The sequence below is a fragment of the Symphalangus syndactylus genome, chromosome 10 (genome assembly GCF_028878055.3).
Source record: "Symphalangus syndactylus isolate Jambi chromosome 10, NHGRI_mSymSyn1-v2.1_pri, whole genome shotgun sequence".
In the NCBI taxonomy this organism is placed as follows: Eukaryota; Metazoa; Chordata; class Mammalia; order Primates; family Hylobatidae; genus Symphalangus; species Symphalangus syndactylus.
Window position 1 is genome coordinate 91,780,684 of NC_072432.2, and position 22,077 is coordinate 91,802,760.

Genomic DNA, 22,077 nt, shown 5'->3' on the forward strand with positions numbered 1-22,077 from the left:
GAGGGGGAGAAGGAGAAGGAGAAGGAGGAGAAGAAGAGGAAGAAGAAGAAGAAGAAGAAGAAGAAGAAGAAGAAGAAGAAGAAGAGGAGGAGGAGGAGGAGGGGGAGGAGGAGGGGGAGAAGGAGAAGGAGAAGAAGAAGAGGAAGAGGAAGAAGAAGAAGAAGAAGAAGAAGAAGAGGAAGAAGAAGAAGAAGAAGAGTTCTCAGATGTCAGGAGACAGAAACGGTGACCTTTAGCTCACAACAAATCAGTCAGAGTGTATTAGCTGCATTAGAACTGTCCACACTGGCTTCAACCCTGTATTTCTTGGGTCTGGAGCCTTTTGGAGGGCTCCATGGGTGTGTGAATATTCTGCAAACTCCTAACCTGGAAGCAGTCATTTGGCGGCTCTCGGCTGTGAGCAAGAAATGCTCCAATTATCTGTGCATTAAGATTATTCAGAACTCTGGGTCACCGACGCATATACGTGTGATGCTGAAGCACTGCCTTCCAGCCTCTCTGTGGTTGTGTTTGTCTGATAATTATAAGATCCATGAGGACAGAGGCCACAGATCGGGGATGTCCTTCTTCCGAGATGGAGACAAGGGCAGAGCAGGTGGCAATCTGTGGCCTCGGGTTCCAGGGGGTCGTGTCCACACTTCACACTCTGATTGTGCATCTGGCTTGCAGTGTGGCTGGGCCTCTCGGGTTGGAGCACCCTCATTTGTTCTACCCTAACACAATCAAGAAAGATAAAAAAGGACACTGTAGCCAGGGAATCTCAGCTGCTGTGCCAGTCACCCGCCATTCATTGTGTGGGGCTGAAGACCTAGCTGGGAGTCAGGTCTAAGAACTGGTTCATCTCCTCCCCTTGCCTCGTCTGTGAAGGCTGCTCAGAGGAAAGGAACGTGCACCCAGGCTCTTGAAGCCTTCACTGAAGGACAGAGAGTGCTTGTTACAGGCAATTCCTTCAGGGTTGAAATTCCATTTCAGGTCTCAGCACCTAAAGTCATTTTTCTTTCTTATTTATGTTTCCTGTGGAAAGTCTGGAGAAAAACTTGTGGAGCATCTTTTGAGTTTGCATTTGGAAGGGAGAAAATATGCTCCTTCTCTGCTGGGCAAACATGGCAAACATTGGTGCTTTCACAAACCAAACACAAGCTGGTTTTCAAAGCCTCCGGCTTGGCGACCCAGGGAACTGGGTGGAGGGGAGGAGAAGGATGCAGCCACCTGGGCTGAGGAGGTTTGCTTTGGGAGCAGAACTTGGAATTTGTGAATTTTCTACTCCAAGAACATCCAAATAGTGCAGCTCCAGCCCCCTCCTGTGCAAGCTTGCTCAGGCAATAGAGGCTGTACCTGGTGGGGGTCTGGATGGAGAGCCAGGGCCTTGGATGATCACCTCCCTGCCCCAACGCAGCCTGGAGTGAAGTGAGGAGGGGAGGGGTGAAGAGGTGTAGGAGAGACGGTGCAGATGAACAAAGATGGCCTCAGGGATTCTGGTCCCTCTCTCTGGGTGATGCTGAGGATACAGAGCAGGGGTGAGAGTGAGAAGAACATGCCTCTGCACCCACAAATTTTCCAGGCTTTCAAACACTGATCAGGCAATCCACTGGGCAGTTGTTCCTATAAAGCTAGAACTATGAGAATAGCAGATGTATATATACTGTGGTCTGTCTGGTTCTTTCAGCGTAGTCTGTAGCGAAGGTTTCCTCCCTCCCTCCTTTTCTTCTTCCTTCCTTCCACTTCTTTTGTGACAGAATCACATAATAAATTTCCAAGCACTCATCACTTGCTTTAATAAGTATCAACTAATGGCCAATCTTGTTTAATCCATAACTGCACCTAGTTCACCCACTCTTTGTCCTCCAACTGAAATGTTTTGAAACAAATTCTAGACATCGTATCCTTTTATACATAGATATCTAGATTTAAAAAAAATTTTGATATTGAGCTCTGATGATACGGGGAATCTCCTTCCCCGTATCTTAGGGAAAAAAATGCCCTTCATAAGTCTACATACAAATTTTGCAAATCATTATAGGGGTTCAGGGAAACTCCGAAGCTCATCCAAAGACCTTAAATTTAAAACCTTGGCATATAGGGTAATCACTAGCTCCCATGGAACACATTGTTTTTGGTAGCCTGGAGCTATTAGCTGTTCCTTTGAAGGCGATTTACTTTCTTGTTTTATTTGCAATAGGTATGCACTGAGTGCATTGCGACCGACCGTGCTGGGTTATTGTGGGTAAAGGTGAGAGAAGGCAGGGCACGCAGGGCAGATGATTACGTTCCTGCCTGGAGGGCTGGAGAGCCCTTGGAAAGCAGCCCGCAGGCTGAGGAAGGAGGGACTCCGGGATCTGCCCTCGGGGGCTGCAGGAAGGAGGAACCTTTTCTGAGTAAGTTTCCTGGGGGTTTGCTTATTGGCCAGCGTTAGTTAGGTCTCTAAGTGGTGGTTAATATGTTTGTTTAGGGTCCATTGTAATGTCTTTAAGACAAAGACCTGCTCAGTTTACAGGCAACTGTCAAGTACTGGGCTTGGAGCCCAGGGAGCCAGTGAGGGAAGCATTTCCAATATGGCGATCAAAGCCACGCTTAGGGCCTTCCTAGGCTGCTGAAATAATCTTGGAAGGCACTCCGGGAGAGGATCAGCAACACACACAGGGTTAGACTAGAGGGGCTCTTTCAGGCTGGACAAATAGCAGTTTAATAAGGAAATGGACTTCTTTGTTCTCTTTTTCTTTTTTTATTTTGAGAGGAGGTATAGGAGCAAAGCCATTTTAGATGCTAGGGGTTCTTTGGAGAGAGCCCAGAAGCTTTCTGATCTTAATATTCCAAATCTTTTGCTATTTCCCCTACCTCCTCATCCCACCTCAGGGTCAGCAAATCTCCATGTCTGCAGATCCAGGGACCTGTAGTCAAGCTGCATGGAGCCTAAAAAAAAGGCACTATGGTGCTGGTGCTTGGATACACACGGCAGGGGACACAGAAGTACTGAGATGGGCACAAACAAACTCTGGAATTTATAGTAGAGCAAGGCTGGCGTTTCAACCAGTTAGGAAAGATAGACTTTTCTTGCTGCCACCCAGGCTGGAATGCAGTGGAATGATCTCGGCTCACCATGACCTCTGCCTCCTGGGTTCAAGCAATTCTCGTGCCTCAGCCTCCCAAGTAGCTGGGATTACAGGCGCGTGCCTCCATACCTGGCTAATTTTTGTATTTTTGGTAGAGACAGGGTTTCACCATGTTGGCCAGGCTGGTCTCGAACTCCTGACCTCAAGAGATCTGCCTGCCTTGGGCTTCCAAAGTGCTGGGATTACACGTGTGAGCCACTGCACCCAGCCAAGATAGACTAGACTTTTCAATAAATGTCCCAGCACAACTGGGCAGACATTTGGGAGAAAAACCAGTAAGTTCAGATGTATATCTCATACCTTAAAATGAGATCAATTGTATGTGGATCAAAAATTTAAATGTAAAAATTTAACCCTAAAAGAACTCAATGGAACCAGGAAAAAAAAATTTAAAATCTATGAATGAAACCAGAAACCATAAAATAAAATAACAATAAATTTGACCATATAAAAATAAAAAGTGTTTGCATGGCAAACAAAAAGAATAATCATAAACAAAGTCAAAAGCCAAAATGAGGCTGGACACAGTGTCTCATGCTTGTAATCCCAGCACTTTGGGAGGCCGAGGCAGGCGGATCACTTGAGGTCAGGAGTTCAAGACCAGCCTGGCCAAGATGGTAAAACCTCGTCTCTACTAAAAATACAAAAATTAGCCAGGCATGGTGGTGCATGCCTGTAGTCCCAGCTACTGGGGAGACAGAGGCAGGAGATTCGTTTGATCCTGGGAGGCGGAAGTTGCAGTGAGCCGAGATTATGCCACTGTACTCCAGCCTGGGCAACAAGAGCGAGACTCTGTCTCAAAAAAAAAAAAAAAAGGCAAAATGAAAAATCATGAAGAATTTCCTGCAACTCTTATTATAGGCAAGAGGTAATGTATAAAGATCTCATGTAAATCAAATAAGAAAGAGAACAACAGTTGAATAGAAAAGCAAGCAAAGCATATGAACTTTCCCAGAAAATGAAGCGAAACCAATACGAAAAAAAAAAAAAAGGAAATGAAGAAAATACAAATTAAAACCACACTGAGATAGCATTTTTCATTTTTCAGATTGGCAAAGACCAAAAGAACTGATTACTATACAAGGAGTGGCTATGGTGGTGAGATTTTTCCTCTGTAAACCATGACAGTGGTAGCTGGCAAAGGTTTGGTGAAATAGGCATTGGCATACATTGTTGATGGGAATGGTGCCTGCAGTGTTAAAGGGAATTTAACAATATCTGTCACATTTTTTTAATGCACTTCAATTTTGACCCAGCAATTCTGCTTCTAGGAAATTATCCAACAGATAAATGTGCATGTGCAAAATGACATATACATAAATATTTACTGCAGCATTATCTCAGCAAAAGGCTGGAGATAACCTGAATGTCCATCAGAAGGGGACTGGTTAAATAAATTATGGTATATCTGTACAATGGAATATTAAGCAATCTTAAAATAATGAGGATTTCAAAAACATGTGGGTGTGGAATCTTTCCAGGACACAGAAAGTGAAAATGTCCTGTGTAGACCAGTGTGTGGAGTATATTATCATTTGTGCCAAGAGAGGAGAGGGGTGATTTTTACCATTTGAGATGGGAGTGAGGGATGATTTTTAAACACAGTTGCTTGCATATGCTTGGAATCTTTCTGGAAGGAGACCTGAGAACTAATAATATTGGTCCCCTATAGGGAGGGGAATGAGTGGAAGCGGAGGAGACTTCACCTTTTGTACCTTTGGAATTTTTTTTTTTTTTTAACAGGGTCTCACTGTGTTGCCCAGGCTGGAGTGCAGGGGTGTGATCACAGCTTGCTGCAGCCTCAATCTCCCAGGCTCAAGTGATCCTCCCACCTCAGCCTCCCAAGTAGCTGGGACTACAGATGTGCGTCACCATGCTCGGCTAATTTTAAAAAATTTTCTGTAGAGATGGCGTCTGCACTATGCTACCCAGGCTTGTCTTGAACTCCTGGCTTCAAGCGACCCTCTTGCCTCAGCCTCCCAAAGTGCTGGGATTACAGGCATGAGCCACTGTGTCTGGCCAACTACTGGAATTTTGAATTGTGTGAATGTATTGTCTATTTTAAAAATAATATTAAAATTACGATTTTCTTGTTTTAAAAAAGAGAAGAGTAAAGGAAAGAACATGACACAATAAAGGAAGAGGAGACAGGCCAAATGTCCATTCCTTCCTTTTCAGCAGATGCAAAGTGGACCCTGCTTTGTTCGTGGTGGCGGCGGAGCCTCGCTTCTCTCACTTCCCACCTTTCTCCCTGTTTATGGGATTCTTAACAGCCACACTCACGGAGACTTTTAAGGAGTGTGTTCCCTGCAAAATCTCAATACCAAATGATGATTTCCTTAACTTTCCATAAGTTGGTAAGTTCCAAGCCTTTCCTCCAAGGGGCCATGGTCATCCCTATAGATACAGGATATGAATGGCAAGCAGTGCTGATGCTGGGCAGGGAATATGTACTCGCTCTGAGAAAACTGCGTGGGAATTACACGACTCTGCAGTGGAGAACACTGGAGAAAAAGGAGGCCAAAAAGATAAGAAAAGAGAGAACAGGAGAGAGAGAGAGAGAGAATAAAGAGAAGCAACTGAAAGTCTATCAATAAGCAACTTGTACATCCATACAGGAGAAGACCATGTCATGCAGCCATTACAAAGAAAAAGGAGCAGGATCCTTGGTGCCCAGTTGTTGAAGATTGTTCACCCTCTGTGTACCTGGGGCTGTGTTCTATGCCCCAAGCACCAGATGAGTGGGAGAAACACAAGTGCAGCGAAGCCTGATCAGAGACACAAAACTCTTTTGGAAAGATGTCAGCTGGGTTTGGAAGGAAAGGAAGGGGTTTCCGAAGCAGTGCAGGTGAGAGAGGATTGGGCTGGGCCAATGGTCCACATTCTGGCATGTGTTCCTAGATGTCTTATCTCACTGCAGTATCAATATTTTGATACTATCTCAACAACAGTGCCTTATTTAAGGAATAAATCTGCAGTTTCTTGAATTTTCAAATAGTTGCTCCTTTGGCTGGGCAATAACCATGTGAAAGTGTTATTATTCCACAAGTTCACCACCCTGCCTGCTGGAGCTCTCTACTTATTTGGAAAAACAGGACTTTGCACTTGAAGCTGACAGAGAAGAAGGAAGTGGACAAGTTGGAAGACCCAAGCTCTCTTTTAACCTCTTGATCAAAACTAGTGTCACCTTGGGCAACTCCCTATTCTCCCCATCAGGGCCAGGCCCAGGGTGCACACTTTAAGAGGCACCAAAAAAACTCAGTGATCAAGATACAGACTATTTTAATGCAACATTTTAAAAATAAAAATTAATGCAAAAATCTATAATGAACAAAACACCAGACATTTAAATAAATATAGGATCAATATTACTGATTCTTCCTTTTGCCGTGGGCTCCATTATGGCTGGACACAGCATTGTCTGAGGCCTCATTTTCCGCGTCTCTAAGTCAAGAGGGTTGGACCATTTGACCGCCCAGGAACCTGCTGGGCCCCGTTGTTTTATGGCTCAGTAATGAGGTGCCACTGAAGAATGAGAGAACATTTAACAAAGTGCTAATTGTACAGCCCAGACAATAGTGCGGGTGGGGTGACAGGGAGTCTTCGTGGGGACAAGGGATGGCAATAGAGTCCAGGCAGCTGGGGGAGATAACAACATTTGGCCAGCTTTCTCTTTGTTTCCGCTGGACACAAGCTCACCTACCAGCGACAGGAGGGGGACAATGCTCCCGCACCTCCTCCCTCTTTCTCCCCTGGAACTATGCTCAGACCTAGTCAGGGGACAGGGCGAGCCTCATTCACATGTGGCTTGTGGCCCAGCGACCTGCTGGCTAACAAAGCTTTCTAAGGATATCTGAGAGAAGCGTGGTAGCCCATAGGAGGAAGGGACAGCAGCAGAGGTGCCCTGCCTGGTATCCTGGGACCCAACCAGTGCTGCCCTCTCACCTCATCCCAAGACGGGCAAAGCAGCACAGCTTGCTCTCTTGTAACCTTCCTGAGGGCACCATTGTCTTGACTGAGTCCTCTAAGGCCGGCATGGAATGAATGCATGAGAACAGCTGTGAATACAAAGCTTAGGACATTCTGTGGACATGTTGAGACAAATTCGTCAATAATCATCTAGTTAGGGAATCCCATTTCCAGAGTGAATGACTTGCACCTCCCCATCACCCAAGTCAAGGCTAACATTTCTCAGTGAGACTTCAGAGCCACGTTGCACATGGGGGCTGCAGCTCCACCCCTTGGGACGGCCTTGCTGCTCATGGGACCCATTTCCTGAGAGGCTGGTTTCAGACTGCTTTTCCCAAATCCTCACCAGCTCAGAGATGAAGCTTCATCTCTGCAAATGTCATTCATCACTAGAAAGTGGCTGGGGCCTCTGAGGTCCTGTTCAGATCAACAGGATGAGAGAATCCTGCTCTTCAGGAAACCCGCCTCTTCTCTTTGGCCCCAGTGCCCCTCGCATTCTTGCCGAGCTGCAGGAGGGCAGCTGAAGACAAGTGACGTTGGGAAAAACACTGGCCTCCACCCTGGACAGGAAGAATGGCTCCCTTCATCGGGACTGCTCTGGGATGCCAGGGTTATCCAGGTCCCAGAGTGAGGAAGTGAATCAACTCTTCCCAGCCTTCAGTCATGCAGGCTGCTTCTGTACCCTTCAGTGGTGTGGTATTTAGACATGTTTTGTCAAAAACTAATGAACATCTCGCTTAGATGTTGGAAACAAACATAAGCCCCAGCCAATTCTTACACTTGCTGAGGATGAATAAGTCCCTTTGGCTTCCCAGCTAGCTGGGTCCAACAAGCGAATTTAGAGGCTGAGAAGTGAGTTGTTGGCCCTCACATGGACTTACCATCTGAGTGTGCCCTTGGCAGGCTGCATAGCTTGACAGCAGCGGTTCTCAACCTTAGGCACACATTGGAATCACATGGGGGGCTTAAAAAATACTGACGAGGGTCCCCCCACCAAAAAAATTCTGATTTAATTTGTTCTGGGGTGCAGTCACAACATTAGGAGTTTTAAAATCTCCCCAAGTGATCCCAATATGCAGTCAAGACTGGGAACTACTGCCCCACCCAGACCAGTGCTGAAACTTTACCATGTAAACAAACGACCTCAGGATCTTGTTAAAATGAAGATTCTGATTCAGCAGGTCTGGGGTGGGACCTGAACTTCTGTACTTTTTTTTTTGTTTTAGACGGAGTCTCGCACTGTCACCCAGGCTGGAGTGCAGTGGCGCAATCTCGGCTCACTGCTGCAACCTCTGCCTCCCAGGTTCAAGCCATTCTCCTGCCTCAGCCTCCTGAGTAGCTGGGATTACAGGTGCATGCCACCACACCCAGTTACTTTTTGTGTTTTTAGTACAGACAGGGTTTCACCATGTTGGTCAGGCTGGTCTCGAACTCCTGACCTTGTCATCTGCCCACCTCAGCCTCCCAAAGTGCTGGGATTATAGGAATGAGCCACTGTGCCTGGCTGAACTTCTGTACTTCTAACAAGCTCCCAGGTGATGAGATGCTGCTGGTCTGCAGACCACACTTCAAGTAGCAAGAGCACACTGCATTGTCCAACATGGTAGCTAACAGCCACACATGCTGCTGCTTAATTAAAATTTAAAACAACTTAAACTTTAGAAATTCAGTTCCTTCACTGTGTTAGCCACATTTTATGTGCTCAGTCACCACATGTAGTTAGTAGCTACCATACTGGATGGCACAGAGAGACTCTCCTTCATCACAGAAAGTTCTTTGGGGCAGTGCTGTCTTAGAGCATCTCCTTGTCTCTCAACTCCTATTCAAGTTGCCATCTCTTGAAATGTGGATTGAAGCTACCTTGGTGGCAGGGACTGTGAAAATCTCCCTTATACTCCCCACATTGTGTCTGTGAACTAGAAATGTAATAGGTGCTCAGTTAATGCTTGCTTCAGTTAAGGTACTTGTGCCTTTGTCCAAAGACTACCACCATATAAACACTGACTGATTAACTAATGTCTACCTGGGCATCAATGAGCAGTCTTATGGAGTTGTATCCAGTGGTTCAGTGGGCATGTCAGCTTGGAAGAGGTCAATGATCAGGTTGCAATAGGAATACTTCCTCTATCCCTGGCTAGCCCATGGTTCAGGACCAAAGAAAAAAAAAAGGCAGGGCTCCAGGTGGCCTCCTCTGTCAGAGCATCTGCCCATCATTAGTCATTTAGCCTGGGAGATGGGCTGAGACGCCCAGGTTTACCTAATGGGACCCTTCATCTTTCAAGCCTAATTCAGAGGAGACAAATCTGGATGTTCTCTCTCTGGGCATTTTTCCTGAGCCTTGGGGAAAGGGAAGTTCCTGAGATGGCCTGCTTCCTATTCCTGCATAGCTGCTCTGTCTTTCCTTGGGCAGCTGTCACAGACACAGGAGGCAGAGCTGGGACTGGGATGCTGGGTCCTAGAAGCAGAGGGAGGCCCCATCTGCCTTAGCCACACTGAGTGGGTAAGTTAAACCTTCAGCTAGGTGCGCTCTCGTTTTAGCTTCACAGCGACTGATTTTCAGAGTTAATTGATAAGTCATTGTTCTGCTAGGATAAAGTGGTAGTGGAAAAGAAACTGGAACTGGACCCATCACAGAGCCACGTGTGGCCACCTCATTTCACCACTGAAACATCTGAAGCCCACAGAGTAAAGCAATTTGATTGAAATCACACAACATGTTAGACACGTGGTTAGGTATAAAATTTAGGTTTCCCGACTGCCAGTCCAGTGTTCTTTCCACTGCTTCATGTCCATGAGGTTTGCAAGAATGTATAAGCCACTCCAATAGAAATAGAATATTACATAAATATGTATCTCTAGTACAATATACAAGGTAGGTGTTCTTTAGTTCTTTTCTGGAAAGGATGATAATAAAATTGCTTTTTTCCTACCTTCTCACTTACACTCACCACATCCTACTGCAGGATACACATTGCAGACTCCTTTGGGGAAGGCTAAACCTTCCCTCCACCCCCTGCACATATCTCAGCAATAAAGCAACATCTTTAATGAGTAACTCACCGTGAGTAAAGAAAGATGAAGTGGCTGGGCATGGTGGCTCACGCCTGTGATCCCAGCACTTTGTGAGGCCAAGGTAGGTGGATCGCTGGAGCCCAGCAGTTTGAGGCCAGTCTAGGCAACATAGTGAGACCACATCTCTTAAAAAAAAAAAAAAAAAGAAAAGAAAGAAAGAAAGAAAGAAAGGGGAAGCTGTAAGCACTATAATCATAGGAAATATTTCCCAGCTGGTAAAGAAGAGAACGGTAGCTTCTTTTGCAGGTCTACAGATACATCACACTGGAAATTTACAAGCCATGCAGCCCAAGACGCCAACGTGGTCATCAGTTGGCTCTTTACAAATGCATGAACTTACTTCAGCCAACATTTCTCAAAATCTTCTTACTGCCTCTCTACCCCAGTACTGATCACATTACTTACTAGTTCTCAGTCTAGAGAACCATGCCAGTGTTACCACTGAGTGTTATCTCCATTCATAATCTGTGCTACACGACGGTACTGGCTACTCTTTAATGCCAAAGGCCAACACACACAGAAGTGGACAGATGAAAGGCATTAATATTAGGGGAATCTAACATTTCCTAAATGCTCGCATTTAGTAAATATCAGTAGTTATTACCTCATCAAGAGCAAAATATATTCAGTATGTTCACAAGTACACGTAAGATATTCACAATACTTGTGGAAAAGGAGAATGGCGTGATGTTTGCAGTTAGGCTGCATTTGCCAAGTCAGCACTCCTGGGCACTTTGCCTGCAACTGTGACTCTCTGTCACAGGTGAACTCTGTTTTATCTGAGGACTGAGTCTGAATAACCTGGCACATGTACTTTTCTTTTTTCTTTTTTTTTTTTTTCAGTTAAGATTTCTTTCTTTTTTTCTAAGACAGGGTCTTGCTCTGTCACCTAGGCTGGAGTACAGTGGTAAAATCACGGCTCACTGCAGCCTCAACCTCCCGTGCTAAAATGATCCTCCTGCCTCAGCCTCTCCAGTATCTAGGGCAACAGACATGAACGCCACATGCAGCTAAATTTTTAAATGTTTTTGTAGAGATAGGGTCTTGCTATATTACCCAGTCTTGTCTCGAACTCATGGGCTCAAACGATCCTCCCGCCTCAGCCTCCCAAAGTGCTGGGATTACAGGCATGAACCACCACACCCAGCCTCACTTTTCTATTTAAATACATCTTCCCTACAAACTAGAAACTTTTTTTAATACAACTAAGTACAAAGATCATGGAGAATCAGGACAGGTAATTTAGAAATAAAGTTACAAAACTCCAAGCAAGATTTAAAGAAACAGAAACACCTATATACAATCAGGTATCTTTTTCACTCACTTTAAACTGTTTCTGACTACAAAATATAGTATTGGCACTATCCAGACATGAGAAGGACCAGATTTTCCCTCTTATTTTTTTGAGTTAGATCCTTTAGAGCTTCTTATCAAACCAAATTTAAAAGGCCTTGCAGACAGTTTTTTCCCAAACAGTAATCTTCCCACGGTTATATCATACTTGGCTTTTTGTTTCAGCTGGTAACTAACGAGAAGGCCAATACCTAACCAAGCCTTCCGAGCCTTCATGATCAATTTAGAAGTTCCTGTTCTTCTTAGGGAGAACTTGTGCTGAAGAATTGGGGCCGCTTATCCCCAGTGCCAAGTTTTGTTTTTTTTTTTTCAGGTAATGTTGAAAGTTTCTTAATCTAGTTTTTATTCCTAACAGATTTTAAAACAATTAAGATGTTTTCAACGCTATACCTTAAATTCCAGGATATTTGTCAATCAACCTAGATCGTATCAGCTATAATCCAAACTCATGCAAACATAACTTAAGACAAAAATTTTTATGAGACCCAAATTAAAAACAGATAAATGATATTGTCTCTTTGTGGTATGGCAGGTGCGTGCAGGAAGGGCAAATAAATCAGATGTAGACCAAGGAGAGTAGTACTAGCAATAATAAACATTTACTCTAAGCCTCCCGCATAAAGCACTCTGCCGAGGCTTTATGTTTGTTACTTCATTTACTGCTCACAACAAGCCCATGAGTAAATTACTGTTATCCCTGTTTTACCGATTACTTCTCTGATGCTCAGTCAGAGAAGCGTATTCACTTGCTCAAGAGGACAGAGCCAGGAAGTGCAGTTGCAGCATCTAATCTGGGGAAATTAAAAGGCAGCCAACCCTCACTTCTTTGTATTTTTACCCAGGAAAGCATTAGGAATGTGGTAAGTTTCTAGGCACATTTTTTTTTTTTTTTTTTTTTTTTTTTTTTTGAGACGGAGTTTTGCTCTTGTTTCCCAGGCTGGAGTGCAATAACACGATCTCGGCTCACTACAACCTCCACCTCCCAGGTTCAAGTGATTCTCCTGCCTCAGCCTCCCGAGTAGCTGGGATTACAAGTGCCCATCACCATGCCTGGCTAATTTTTTGTATTTTTAGTAGTTTCTCCATGTTGGTCAGGCTGGTCTTGAACTCCTGACCTCAGGTGATCTGCCCGCCTCGGCCTCCCAAAATGCTGGGATTATAGGCGTGAGCCACCTCGCCCGGCCTCTAGGCACTTTTAAGATAAAGATGGACCTCTTGGTAGGCTTGCATGGGAGGAAACTGGAGCACATGTGGGATTCTTTCCTCCTATCCCCCATGAGAAGGAAGCTCATATACCACTGGCTAAGGATTCCAGAGTCGGGTCTCTGTGAGGCAAGGAGCAAAAGCCATAATGAGGACCTCGCTGGTAGCCCAGTTAAGCTGCCAGAAGAAACTCACGATTGGAGGTACGGTTACAATTGCAGAGGAAGGCAGGTCTCTGCAGGTCCTAAAGATTAGTTACACCATGGGACAGATGTGACCAAGCTGCCTTCACTACCCCAGGCTGTGTCAGGAAGAGCTATTTTCAGTGAAAGGGCAGAACAGAGCGCTTCTGTCCATGACACTGTATTGTGCTACAGCACATCATAGAATGCCACATAACATCACAATATATTATGACTTGTTTACCTTACAGTTTGGCTTTTTGTGTATCCCCCGAGAGGTAGTCATCTCCTTACATGCATGTCTAATAGAGCTTTCTTTTGTCCCTCCATACCACCTAGCAAGTGCCTGGTACATAGCTTGTGCTCAACACAGGGGATGAAGAAATGCTGGCCGAGGAATGAGAGGGGGAATGGAACAGGAGGGAGGATAGAGTAAGGGGAGACAGTTGAGCAGGACCCCAAGATTTTGCACCCAGGATTCTGGGAGGGAGAGTGTCAAGGGCAGTGGGTGGGTGATCAGCCAAGGAGCTGGCCTGGAGGCTGGAGTGGAGATTGGGGCGGTGCAGAGCACAGTGGGGCCCTGGCTGCCTCCGGATAGGTGCTGGGTGTGGGGACAGCTGAGGGGCCCTCATGGGGAAGGGCAGCATGCACTGTCCTGCTCCCTCTCAAGGTTGTTTTTGGCAAAGGAGCTCACTAGAAACTTACCACATGTATGTTCCCTGGGGCTTTTCAGGGACTTCCTAGAGGGCAGGCCCACTGCCCCCCGCTCCCCGCAGTGGGGCAGGATAAACTTGGTTTGCAGGGGCCTGGCTTTCTCTGCGGTGGCACCCACCCTACTAGTCCTAGGGACATCATAGTTAGCTCCTTGCTTTCCTTGGTACGTCCCACCTAGGAGGAGTTCATCAGTCAGGAGTCCCTGAGGGGCAGGGCTAAGGGGCCACCATGGGAAGGAGGCTCAGGTGGCTGACTCCGCTCCCCGTCTGGCTCTGCCCTGACACTGTCTCCATGGAATCCAGGGCTCCAGTTCTAATCATGGGTCAGTCTCTTCCTTGCACTGAGCCCAATTCCTACTGGAAAAAAGGGACATAGGAAAAGTGACCCCCCACCGGCTTTTAAAAAAGACCGCAGCAGGCTTTACAAAGCCGTGCATCCATCACCTCCTTTAGGGTCCTCCATCCATTCCTCTCCTTAAAACTCACTTCTCCCTTCTGCCACCTTTAACTCAGGCCCCTCCTTGCCTTGTCTGCCTCCAGTGCACGCCTGAGCCCAGTCATGTGTGACTGCAGACCATGCAGACCACACCCCTCTGTTAGCCAGGGTCATATGGAACTTTCCGTGGACCAATATTTAGACCAGCACATCTCCAGCCTTCATGGTCATATGACTTATCTGGAGAGTTTAGTAAAAGCCAACTCTGATTTGGTAGGTTCGGCTTTTCCAACAAGATCCCAGGGTAGGTTGATGCCGCTGGTCCATGGACCACATTTACTATGTGACCGCACCAAGCAGGCTTTGCAGGGGAAAAGTTAAGGGTATTAAGTTATGGGCCCTGCTCTCAAGGAGCCATGTGAATAGACTCACATGGGGTTTCTTCACGTTTGAGGGAGGAAGGGACGGAGGGACGGATAGATAGATGGATGGATGACGATCTAAAGGCGTAACTCGATAGAACTGGCCATACCCAAATGCAATAGGAGTTCAAGGAAGGGAGAGAGATGGGGAGAGAGAGTTCCACCTGTCTCGTGGGTTGTTGACCTCTCAAAGGGTATCCCTTGGAACCCCCATGTTGTGTTATTGCTTGAGAAGTGCCTGGAACAGATGCTCTCTGGCTCTTGGGAATGGTTGTGGTTTACTGTAGAACCAGTTGCTTCACATGGAACTTCTGCTGGGAGTGCTCAAACATCTCTGCATTTAAGCATTTGTGTTCTTCCTGTATCTCAGAACCATCAAGAGCTGATGAGAGAGACAAATGCTCCTTAAAGGCAGAAAGCTACCCACCTTAAAAAAATGCAAGATTTCACATGAGTTTTGTTGTCTTTGTTTTTAAAGTGAAATGGGAAGATCATTTCTGTATAAAAATAGACATTTCTTCAAACTGTAAGCCTTAAAAAAGCCCAGACACCTTTATCTTTTCCAGCAAAGGTCTAGCTAGTAGGAAGTAAGAAGAAGAGGGGAAAATGAGAAGAAAGGTAGGTCTGAGCCGGACTCGGTGGCATTCAAGGAGTCCTCCATGTCTGGCCTTGCCTTCACCCCTTACTGCCATGTCCTATTCCCAGGGCCCTGTGGATGGCTCCACACTGTCCTGGGGCCACTGCCATGTCTTCTGGTGCATCTGCCCTTCTTCGCTTCCATTTGGGAGCCATCCTGTCCTCTCACTGTACCTCTGCATTTCAAACCCCCACCCATGCTTGGAGACACACTTCTCCTAGGAAACCTCCCCCCAGCTTACTCCATGGCTTCCAGAATGCCATTCTTTCTTTCCTTTCTTTCTGTTTCTTTCTTCTTCTTTTTTTTTAGGGGGTTGGGGAGAGTGGGATACCTTTTTTGCAGCATTGTGTACAATCATTTTTTTCCTATTTCCCCTACAGATGCAGAGGTGGTATCTAAATCCTCTCTGTATCCCCATCTCATACAGAAGTAGGTGCTCAGTACGAGTCCTAAGCTGAATTTGCACAGCACTAGGACAGGATGGAGGAGACTGGGTGGGATTCTTAGTGCTATTTGCATTTGAGAATACATAGTAACACATTTATGCTCCTATGGAATGGAATGTACACCATAAATCTGGAAAACCCTATCCCGAACAGTCTTGATCCTGTTACTCTGCCCCAAAAATGCCAAAGGGAAACATAAACACATCTTGAAAGACTGTCTGAACGGAGCCCAACCGACAGAAGCTGAGTGTCACTGAGTAAGCTGGGTTCACCACCCCCAGGCATGGCTGCTGTGTGAAGTCTGTGCATTCACCACCTGCCATATTTGGGGTGGGCTTACCTCTTTGGAATGTGAATCCTTCTTCACTTTATCACTATTTTTAAATGGGATTTGTGTAGAGGAAGAGAAAGATATCTTTTCTTTACAGCCTCTCTACAAATATCTTTCCCAATTAGGCTGTGTCAACCTGAGTCTAAATTTAATGCCTCCATAAAAGAGAGAAACATAGTGAAATGGTTATTTTGTCTACATGACACAATATTGCTGATTTAATCCATCTGTTTCTCTGAGTTGGGCTGACTTGGGGTAGATACACTGATTGTGACTGTTTAATTTCTTTCTTTCTTTCTTTCTTTCTTTCTTTCTTTCTTTCTTTCTTTTTCTTTCTTCCTTCCTTCCTTCCTTCCTTCCTTCCTTCCTTCCTTCCTTCCTTCTTTCCTTCCTTCCTTCCTTCCTTCCTTCCTTCCTTCCTTCCTTCCTCCCTCCCTTCCTTCCTCTCTCTCTTTCTTTCTTTCTTTCTTTCTTTCTTTCTTTCTTTCTTTCTTTCTTTCTTTCTTTCTTTCTTTTGTTTGAGATGAAGTCTCGCTCTGTTGCCCAGGCTGGAGTGCAATGGCACAATCTCAACTCACTTCAACCTCTGCCTCCCAGGTCCAAGAGATTCTCCTGCCTCAGCCTCCTGAGGGACTACAGGTGCACACTGCCACACCCAGCTAATTTTCATATTTTTGTAGAGACGGGATTTCACCATATTGGCCATGCTGGTCTCGAACTCCTGACCTCAAGTGATCCTCTGGCCTTGGCCTCCCAAAGTGCTGGGATTACAGGTGTGAGCCACAGCACCCTATTGTACCTGTTTAATTTCTAACTGTTCTACCTACGGTTACCCATGCTGTACTTAAAGGTGTAAGTGAGGCTGGCCATGTGGGACACTCATCTCAGCCATCGATGCTCTTCTGCTGCCAGCTGGGGAAAACAGAAGCTCTTTGTTTTCAGTTCAGTAGCTCTAGAAATTGCAGCATTTCCTTATTGATCTGACACTGCTATGATAGAATATTTTTCACATTAAGTGAATGAACATTTATTTACAACCTTTCTCAAATATGGAATACATATTTCCTGTCTCCTCAAAGAGACCACATTAAACTTAAATTAGCATTTTATTGGACATTTCAGTTTATCATTATGAATCACAGAGACTACAGCAGATGCCGTAGATCGGGATATTCCCTGGAAGCATTGATGACTGTAAGGGCATAGACCCTACCCCATTGACCTTCGGCTACCATGTTTTGTATTTGTTGTGTCAACTTCATATTGCTTTTCTGTGTCTTCTCTTACTCTCCCTTTTTGCTGTTCTCATTGTGCTTCATCAACAACTGCTGCTGTCCTATCTTACCTCTAGTTTTCTGCGTCTAACTGGTGAGGTCAGATGCCATTACGTGTTAATACAATAATCTAAACTATGAATTAACAGACATGGAGTAAGAAAGACTCTACAGTGCACAAAATGCATAGCTTTATATAAGATAAATTCTGGCTATTTAGTGGTTTAGTACCCCTTCTTTTCAGTTTCTTGGGTATGGTCTGGATAGTGAGATTGTTGGACAAGCAATTTCCAAATCAGTGATTTGCATATGTGTGCCACATATAGGTCTAATTCCAGTTTGAGTCACAAATTAGAGGTTTTTAATTAGTTGTTTGGAGTCACAGATGGGTAAAATATTAATGTTGGTGTTCAGTTGGCTTTAGAATTTTAATAATTTCCATAGTTTATTTTTGCTTTGTCAATTTAAATTTTAAATTTTATTTTTCTTATGTCAATTCCCATCACTGGTGAAAAGACATTTTCCCACAGAGGGTGGAGAACTTAACTTGTATTCATAGATGGACCATGATTGCTGGAAGGAATCCAAAGCTCTTATATGTAGATACAGTCTATTGGCAAAGATGAATCACAGAGCTAGAGGATGAAATTAAGAACAAATTTGCAACAAAAGTCTGTACCACTTTGCTGCTCACTAAACTAGATCATATTGAACTAGGCTTCGATTTTTTCCATATAGTTTAGTGTGTTCTCCCAAACTCTTTTTTTTTTCTGTTGAATTTTTATGACAACTTGTATTTGAAGTCAGTGGTATAAATACCTTTATAGTTGTATCTAAACTATTAGTCCACAGGGGCTTTCCTAACTCCTATGTGTTAGAATTGTGCTAGGCACAGTTCTTGTCCCCAAGCATCTTCCAAGTTCATTGATGAGATAAAGACCAATGGATATAAGGGGAAAAAATTAAAACTACACAAAAACAGATGTAGCTTAGGCTATAAATGCCAGGGGGATTCAGAAAGGCAGGGAGAAGTTGTGTTCCAGAGATAACAGAGAAGGCTTCTCAGAGGGGCTTTAACCTAGGAGGTCTTGATAAATGTGTGGAATTTGGTCATTCTATCTTCCAGGTAGAGAATATAGGACCCTCTGAGCCCCAAAGAGGACATGGGGCACTGCTGGCAAGAGACCAGCTTTCTTCTAGCAGAGATTGGGCCTGAGGAAGAGCCCAGAGCTTAATACAAGCCCCTGAATGGGAACCTGGAGACTCAGACAAGTAAGGCCTGTGGCAGGTAGGGGAGATGCTGGAAACTGGTTGAATTCTTCCCCGTCTCCATCCAGACTGGACAAAGCCTGGAAGCATTTCCTTCAGCAATGAGTTCTTTCCCTTTCCAACCAGAGCACTTGCAACTCCAGCCTCTACCAGGACAAGTGTCAAAGCATGATATGCTAGGGATGGGGTCCCAGGACCCCTGATGGAAGCCTAAGGCCCAGAAGTAGCTTCTTTCAAGTGCTCTCAGCTTCTAGGGGGAAAGCTCCAGAGAAACGAAACTGCCCAGGAGGGCAGAAGTTCTGGTTAAGTCAGACCCCAAATTCTGAGTTTCATTTTGCCTAAAGTTCTTTGGGGGACCATATCGCTCAAGAGGAAGGTCTGTTTGGGGATGTTTCCTCCCTGGTATGAAAGGAGGCACCGGAGACCAAGAGAAGAGACCAGCTAAGCCCTGGGGAGAAGGCAGTTTGGCTAAGGTGAGAGAGGGCGCTCACCGGGGAAGGTGAGGTGAGGCGGCAAGCGGAGGGCTAGGGGGCCGACTGGGAAATTCTGGCGCTTCTCCCCGGCTCACAGAACTCGCCAGCTGGATCGGCCTCCCCGATCCCTGGCCAGGGCCGCAGCAGTGACCAACCGTCCCTGGCCAAAGCTGCTCTACGCCGGCCGGCAGTGCCCACTCCTCGGGGGCCTCCCGGACCCCAGCCAGGAACAGCAGACACCATGTCTGAGCCTGGAGCTAGACAGTCCCCCCACGGCAGGCAGCTTGCACCGTTTAGTCTCGGCTCCCTTCGTCCTCTGTGGCTTTTTCAGTCCCCTTCCCAGGGCCTGCCCTGCCCCCCACACCTTCACACAGGTCTCCTTCTTGCAGTAACACACCAGCTCTTTTCCTGGCTGTCGGCTCAGGCCAACCTCGGCCTGTGCTGCAGAGGAGGCTTTCAACGCAGAGCTGGACGGGGGAGGGGTGGAGGGCAGTCGCTGTGAACGTCCAGGTGGGAGTCTGGGGACCAGGTACTGCAGGAAAGGGCTAAAAGATAGGTCGGGACAACCCTTCAGATCTGGCTCAGCTAGCCTGTCTCCAAGATTTAGGACTCTGAATAACTCTGTGGGCTCCTCCCTGTCCCCACTCCCAAACGCCCGACGCGGTGCCCCCTCTCCCTCCGCTGCTCCTTTCTACCGCCTTCCCTCCTCCCTCCCATGTCTTTTCCGTCCTTGGTGTAGGGCTCTCGGCCTGCGCCTCTGCAAACACCCCCCTCCCCTCCAACTCCGGCAGAACTCCGAGGGGAGGGGCCGGAGGCCCCCCTTCCCGCCTGTGGTCAGAGGGGGGCAGCGCCGCAGCCCTGGGTTTGGGGGGCAGGGGCCATCTCTGCGCCCCGCCCGATCAGGCCACTCGGCGCACTAGGGGTAGGGGGCGGGAAGCGTGACTCCCAGAGAGGGGGGTCCGGCTTGGGCAGGTGCGGGCACTGGCAGGGCCCAGACGGGCTCCGGGGACGGGGGGTTCAGGTTACAGCCCAGCGGGGGGCAGGGGGCGGCCCGCGGTTTGGGCGAGTTCGCCAGCCTCGAAAGGGGCCGGGCGCATATAACGGGCGCCGCGGCGGGGAGAAGACGCAGAGCGCTGCTGGGCTGCCAGGTCTCCCGCTTCCTCCTCCTGCTCCAAGGGCCTCCTGCATGAGGGCGCGGTAGAGACCCGGACCCGCGCCGTGCTCCTGCCGCCTCGCTGCGCTCCGCCCGGGCCCGGCTCAGCCAGGCCCCGCGGTGAGCCATGATTCGCCTCGGGGCTCCCCAGACGCTGGTGCTGCTGACGCTGCTCGTCGCCGCTGTCCTTCGGTGTCAGGGCCAGGATGTCCGTAAGTCGTCCCCCGCCCCTGCCTGCCTGCCTGCTTTCCATGCGTCCCTCAGCATCCTTCTCCCCGGCCCGCTCCAGCTCTGGAGCTCGCGGCTCCGGGCTAAAACAGCTCCCGGGGTCGTAGCGCGCCGACTTAGGCACAGGACACGCAGAAGTTCACCAAGCAGAGTTCTGCGAATCAAGGACTCTGTCCCAGGGTCCTCGGTGCCCATCGCGGTTGCAAGTATTTGCAGGTCCCTACGTTGCGCTAGAATACTGAACTTGCAAAGTGTTGGCTCGGAGAAGTTTGCGCACAGATATAAATGGGCTCTTTTCCACCAGCTTTGATCATTAGGCGCACATGCACACAGCTCGCCTCTTCGAAGCTCTTCGAGTTCAGCAAAAACAGATCTCAACTCATCGAACTTAGAAGTAGAAAAAGAGAGAGCGAGAGCGAGGGAGCAAGCAAACGCCAAAGGGTTGACTTCACAGCCTGTCCGAGGCTTGGTGGCTGGTGGGCTCAAAGCAGAGTTAGACAAAGGGGACTAACACTCTGACACTGGTGGGCTGAAATCCCAGGCCACAAAGAACGGCTTCCGAGAGGCCCTCTGAGACCTCAGAGCCTCTTTAGGGCACCCTCCCCCTCCCAGCTGGCCCTGGAGCAAGGTGCAGCCCTCGCGCTCATCTCGACTTCCCTCCGTCCGCCTGCGCCTCTCTTCTGATAAAGGGTACAGAAACTTCCAGTAGGAGAGGCCATCTGAAAGACGATAACATTCCAACCAGACCGTGCTTTTCAAATGTCCCCGAAAATAGCTCCCCCCTCCCCGCCGTCTTACCCCATTCCCCGCCGCCCCGAGGTACTACAATGAGTTACTTTTCTAAATTCTGGAACTCACCGAGCCAGGCTGCGTGGTGTGTGTGTGTGTGTGTGCGCGCGCGCGTGTGTGTGTGTATGTGTGTGTCAGGGAAGGGGAGCAGGCTGGTCGATTGCTACGATTGCTACAACTATTTCAACCGGTATAGTTAGAGATGGCTGTTGTAGTCGGGTCCAAATGCTGTTCGGACTGCACCTTTCTACCCCTCCTTTGGTAAGGTCCACTGTCTGGGATTATATTCAGGACAAACGAAGCCTGGAAAGTGTATTAGGTAGAGAGGATTTTTTTTTTCCACGTGTTTGGGCACGTTTCCGACGGCTGGGATTCCAGCCCTGTCTTTGTATGTTACAGATTGTAAATCAATCGCAGAGGGAAAGTCTTCGGCGGGGGGAATAAAAGTTCCCTACCTTCGAGGCTCTGTGGGCCCTCCTCTCCTGCCACCAGGCTGTCTCCAGGGATAGCGTGGAAGGCGTGGGGCTCAGGCGGGCTTTCCGGTCATTAGCGCAGCGGGGGCAGGGCTGGAGCCTGCGGCGCAGCTGCGAGGAGCCGGGAGCAGGGGACTCTGGCCCGGTCACCCGGTAGTGCGCTAAGCTGGAGGCGCGCTCCTGGGCATTTGAGGAATACAGCGTGACTATACGTGGCCTGGACTCAGACTGACTATATTTTTGTACTAAATTTGCAAGCACACGCCCACAAAGCTGTCTTCTTGACTGACCCCTGCCTTAGTGCGCAATGGAATTAGCTGGGTGACTTTAAAATAATTCTCAAATTCTCCATCCGGTATTAGGGTCGCTTGCTTAAGCGGTAGAGGTCTCTCACCGCCGCATCTTTCCCGGGAGGGAGGGATTCCACAGCTCCTCGGGCCCAAACCTTCCAGTCGCTCCTCCTCCCAGAGGGAGTGTGATTCTGCATCCGAGAGGCTGATTTTGAGCCCTGGAGCATCCCACCTTTTATAACTTCCCCCGCCTG

General features: G+C 47.4%; 1 protein-coding gene across 3 annotated transcripts in view; it reads left to right on the forward strand.

Moving 5' to 3' along the window:
* The first annotated feature begins 20,015 nt into the window (after positions 1 to 20,015).
* Positions 20,016 to 22,077, forward strand: part of COL2A1 (collagen type II alpha 1 chain) — a 31,356-nt gene continuing 29,294 nt past the window's right edge. For 2 of the 3 annotated variants that reach the window (XM_055295096.2, XM_055295097.2), the window contains exon 1: positions 20,016 to 20,255. In XM_055295096.2, the coding sequence (XP_055151071.2) occupies positions 20,171 to 20,255 (85 nt within the window). In that variant the 5' untranslated portion in view covers positions 20,016 to 20,170. The remainder of the gene's footprint in view (positions 20,256 to 22,077) is intronic. The other variant, XM_063611261.1, reaches the window with a different exon arrangement.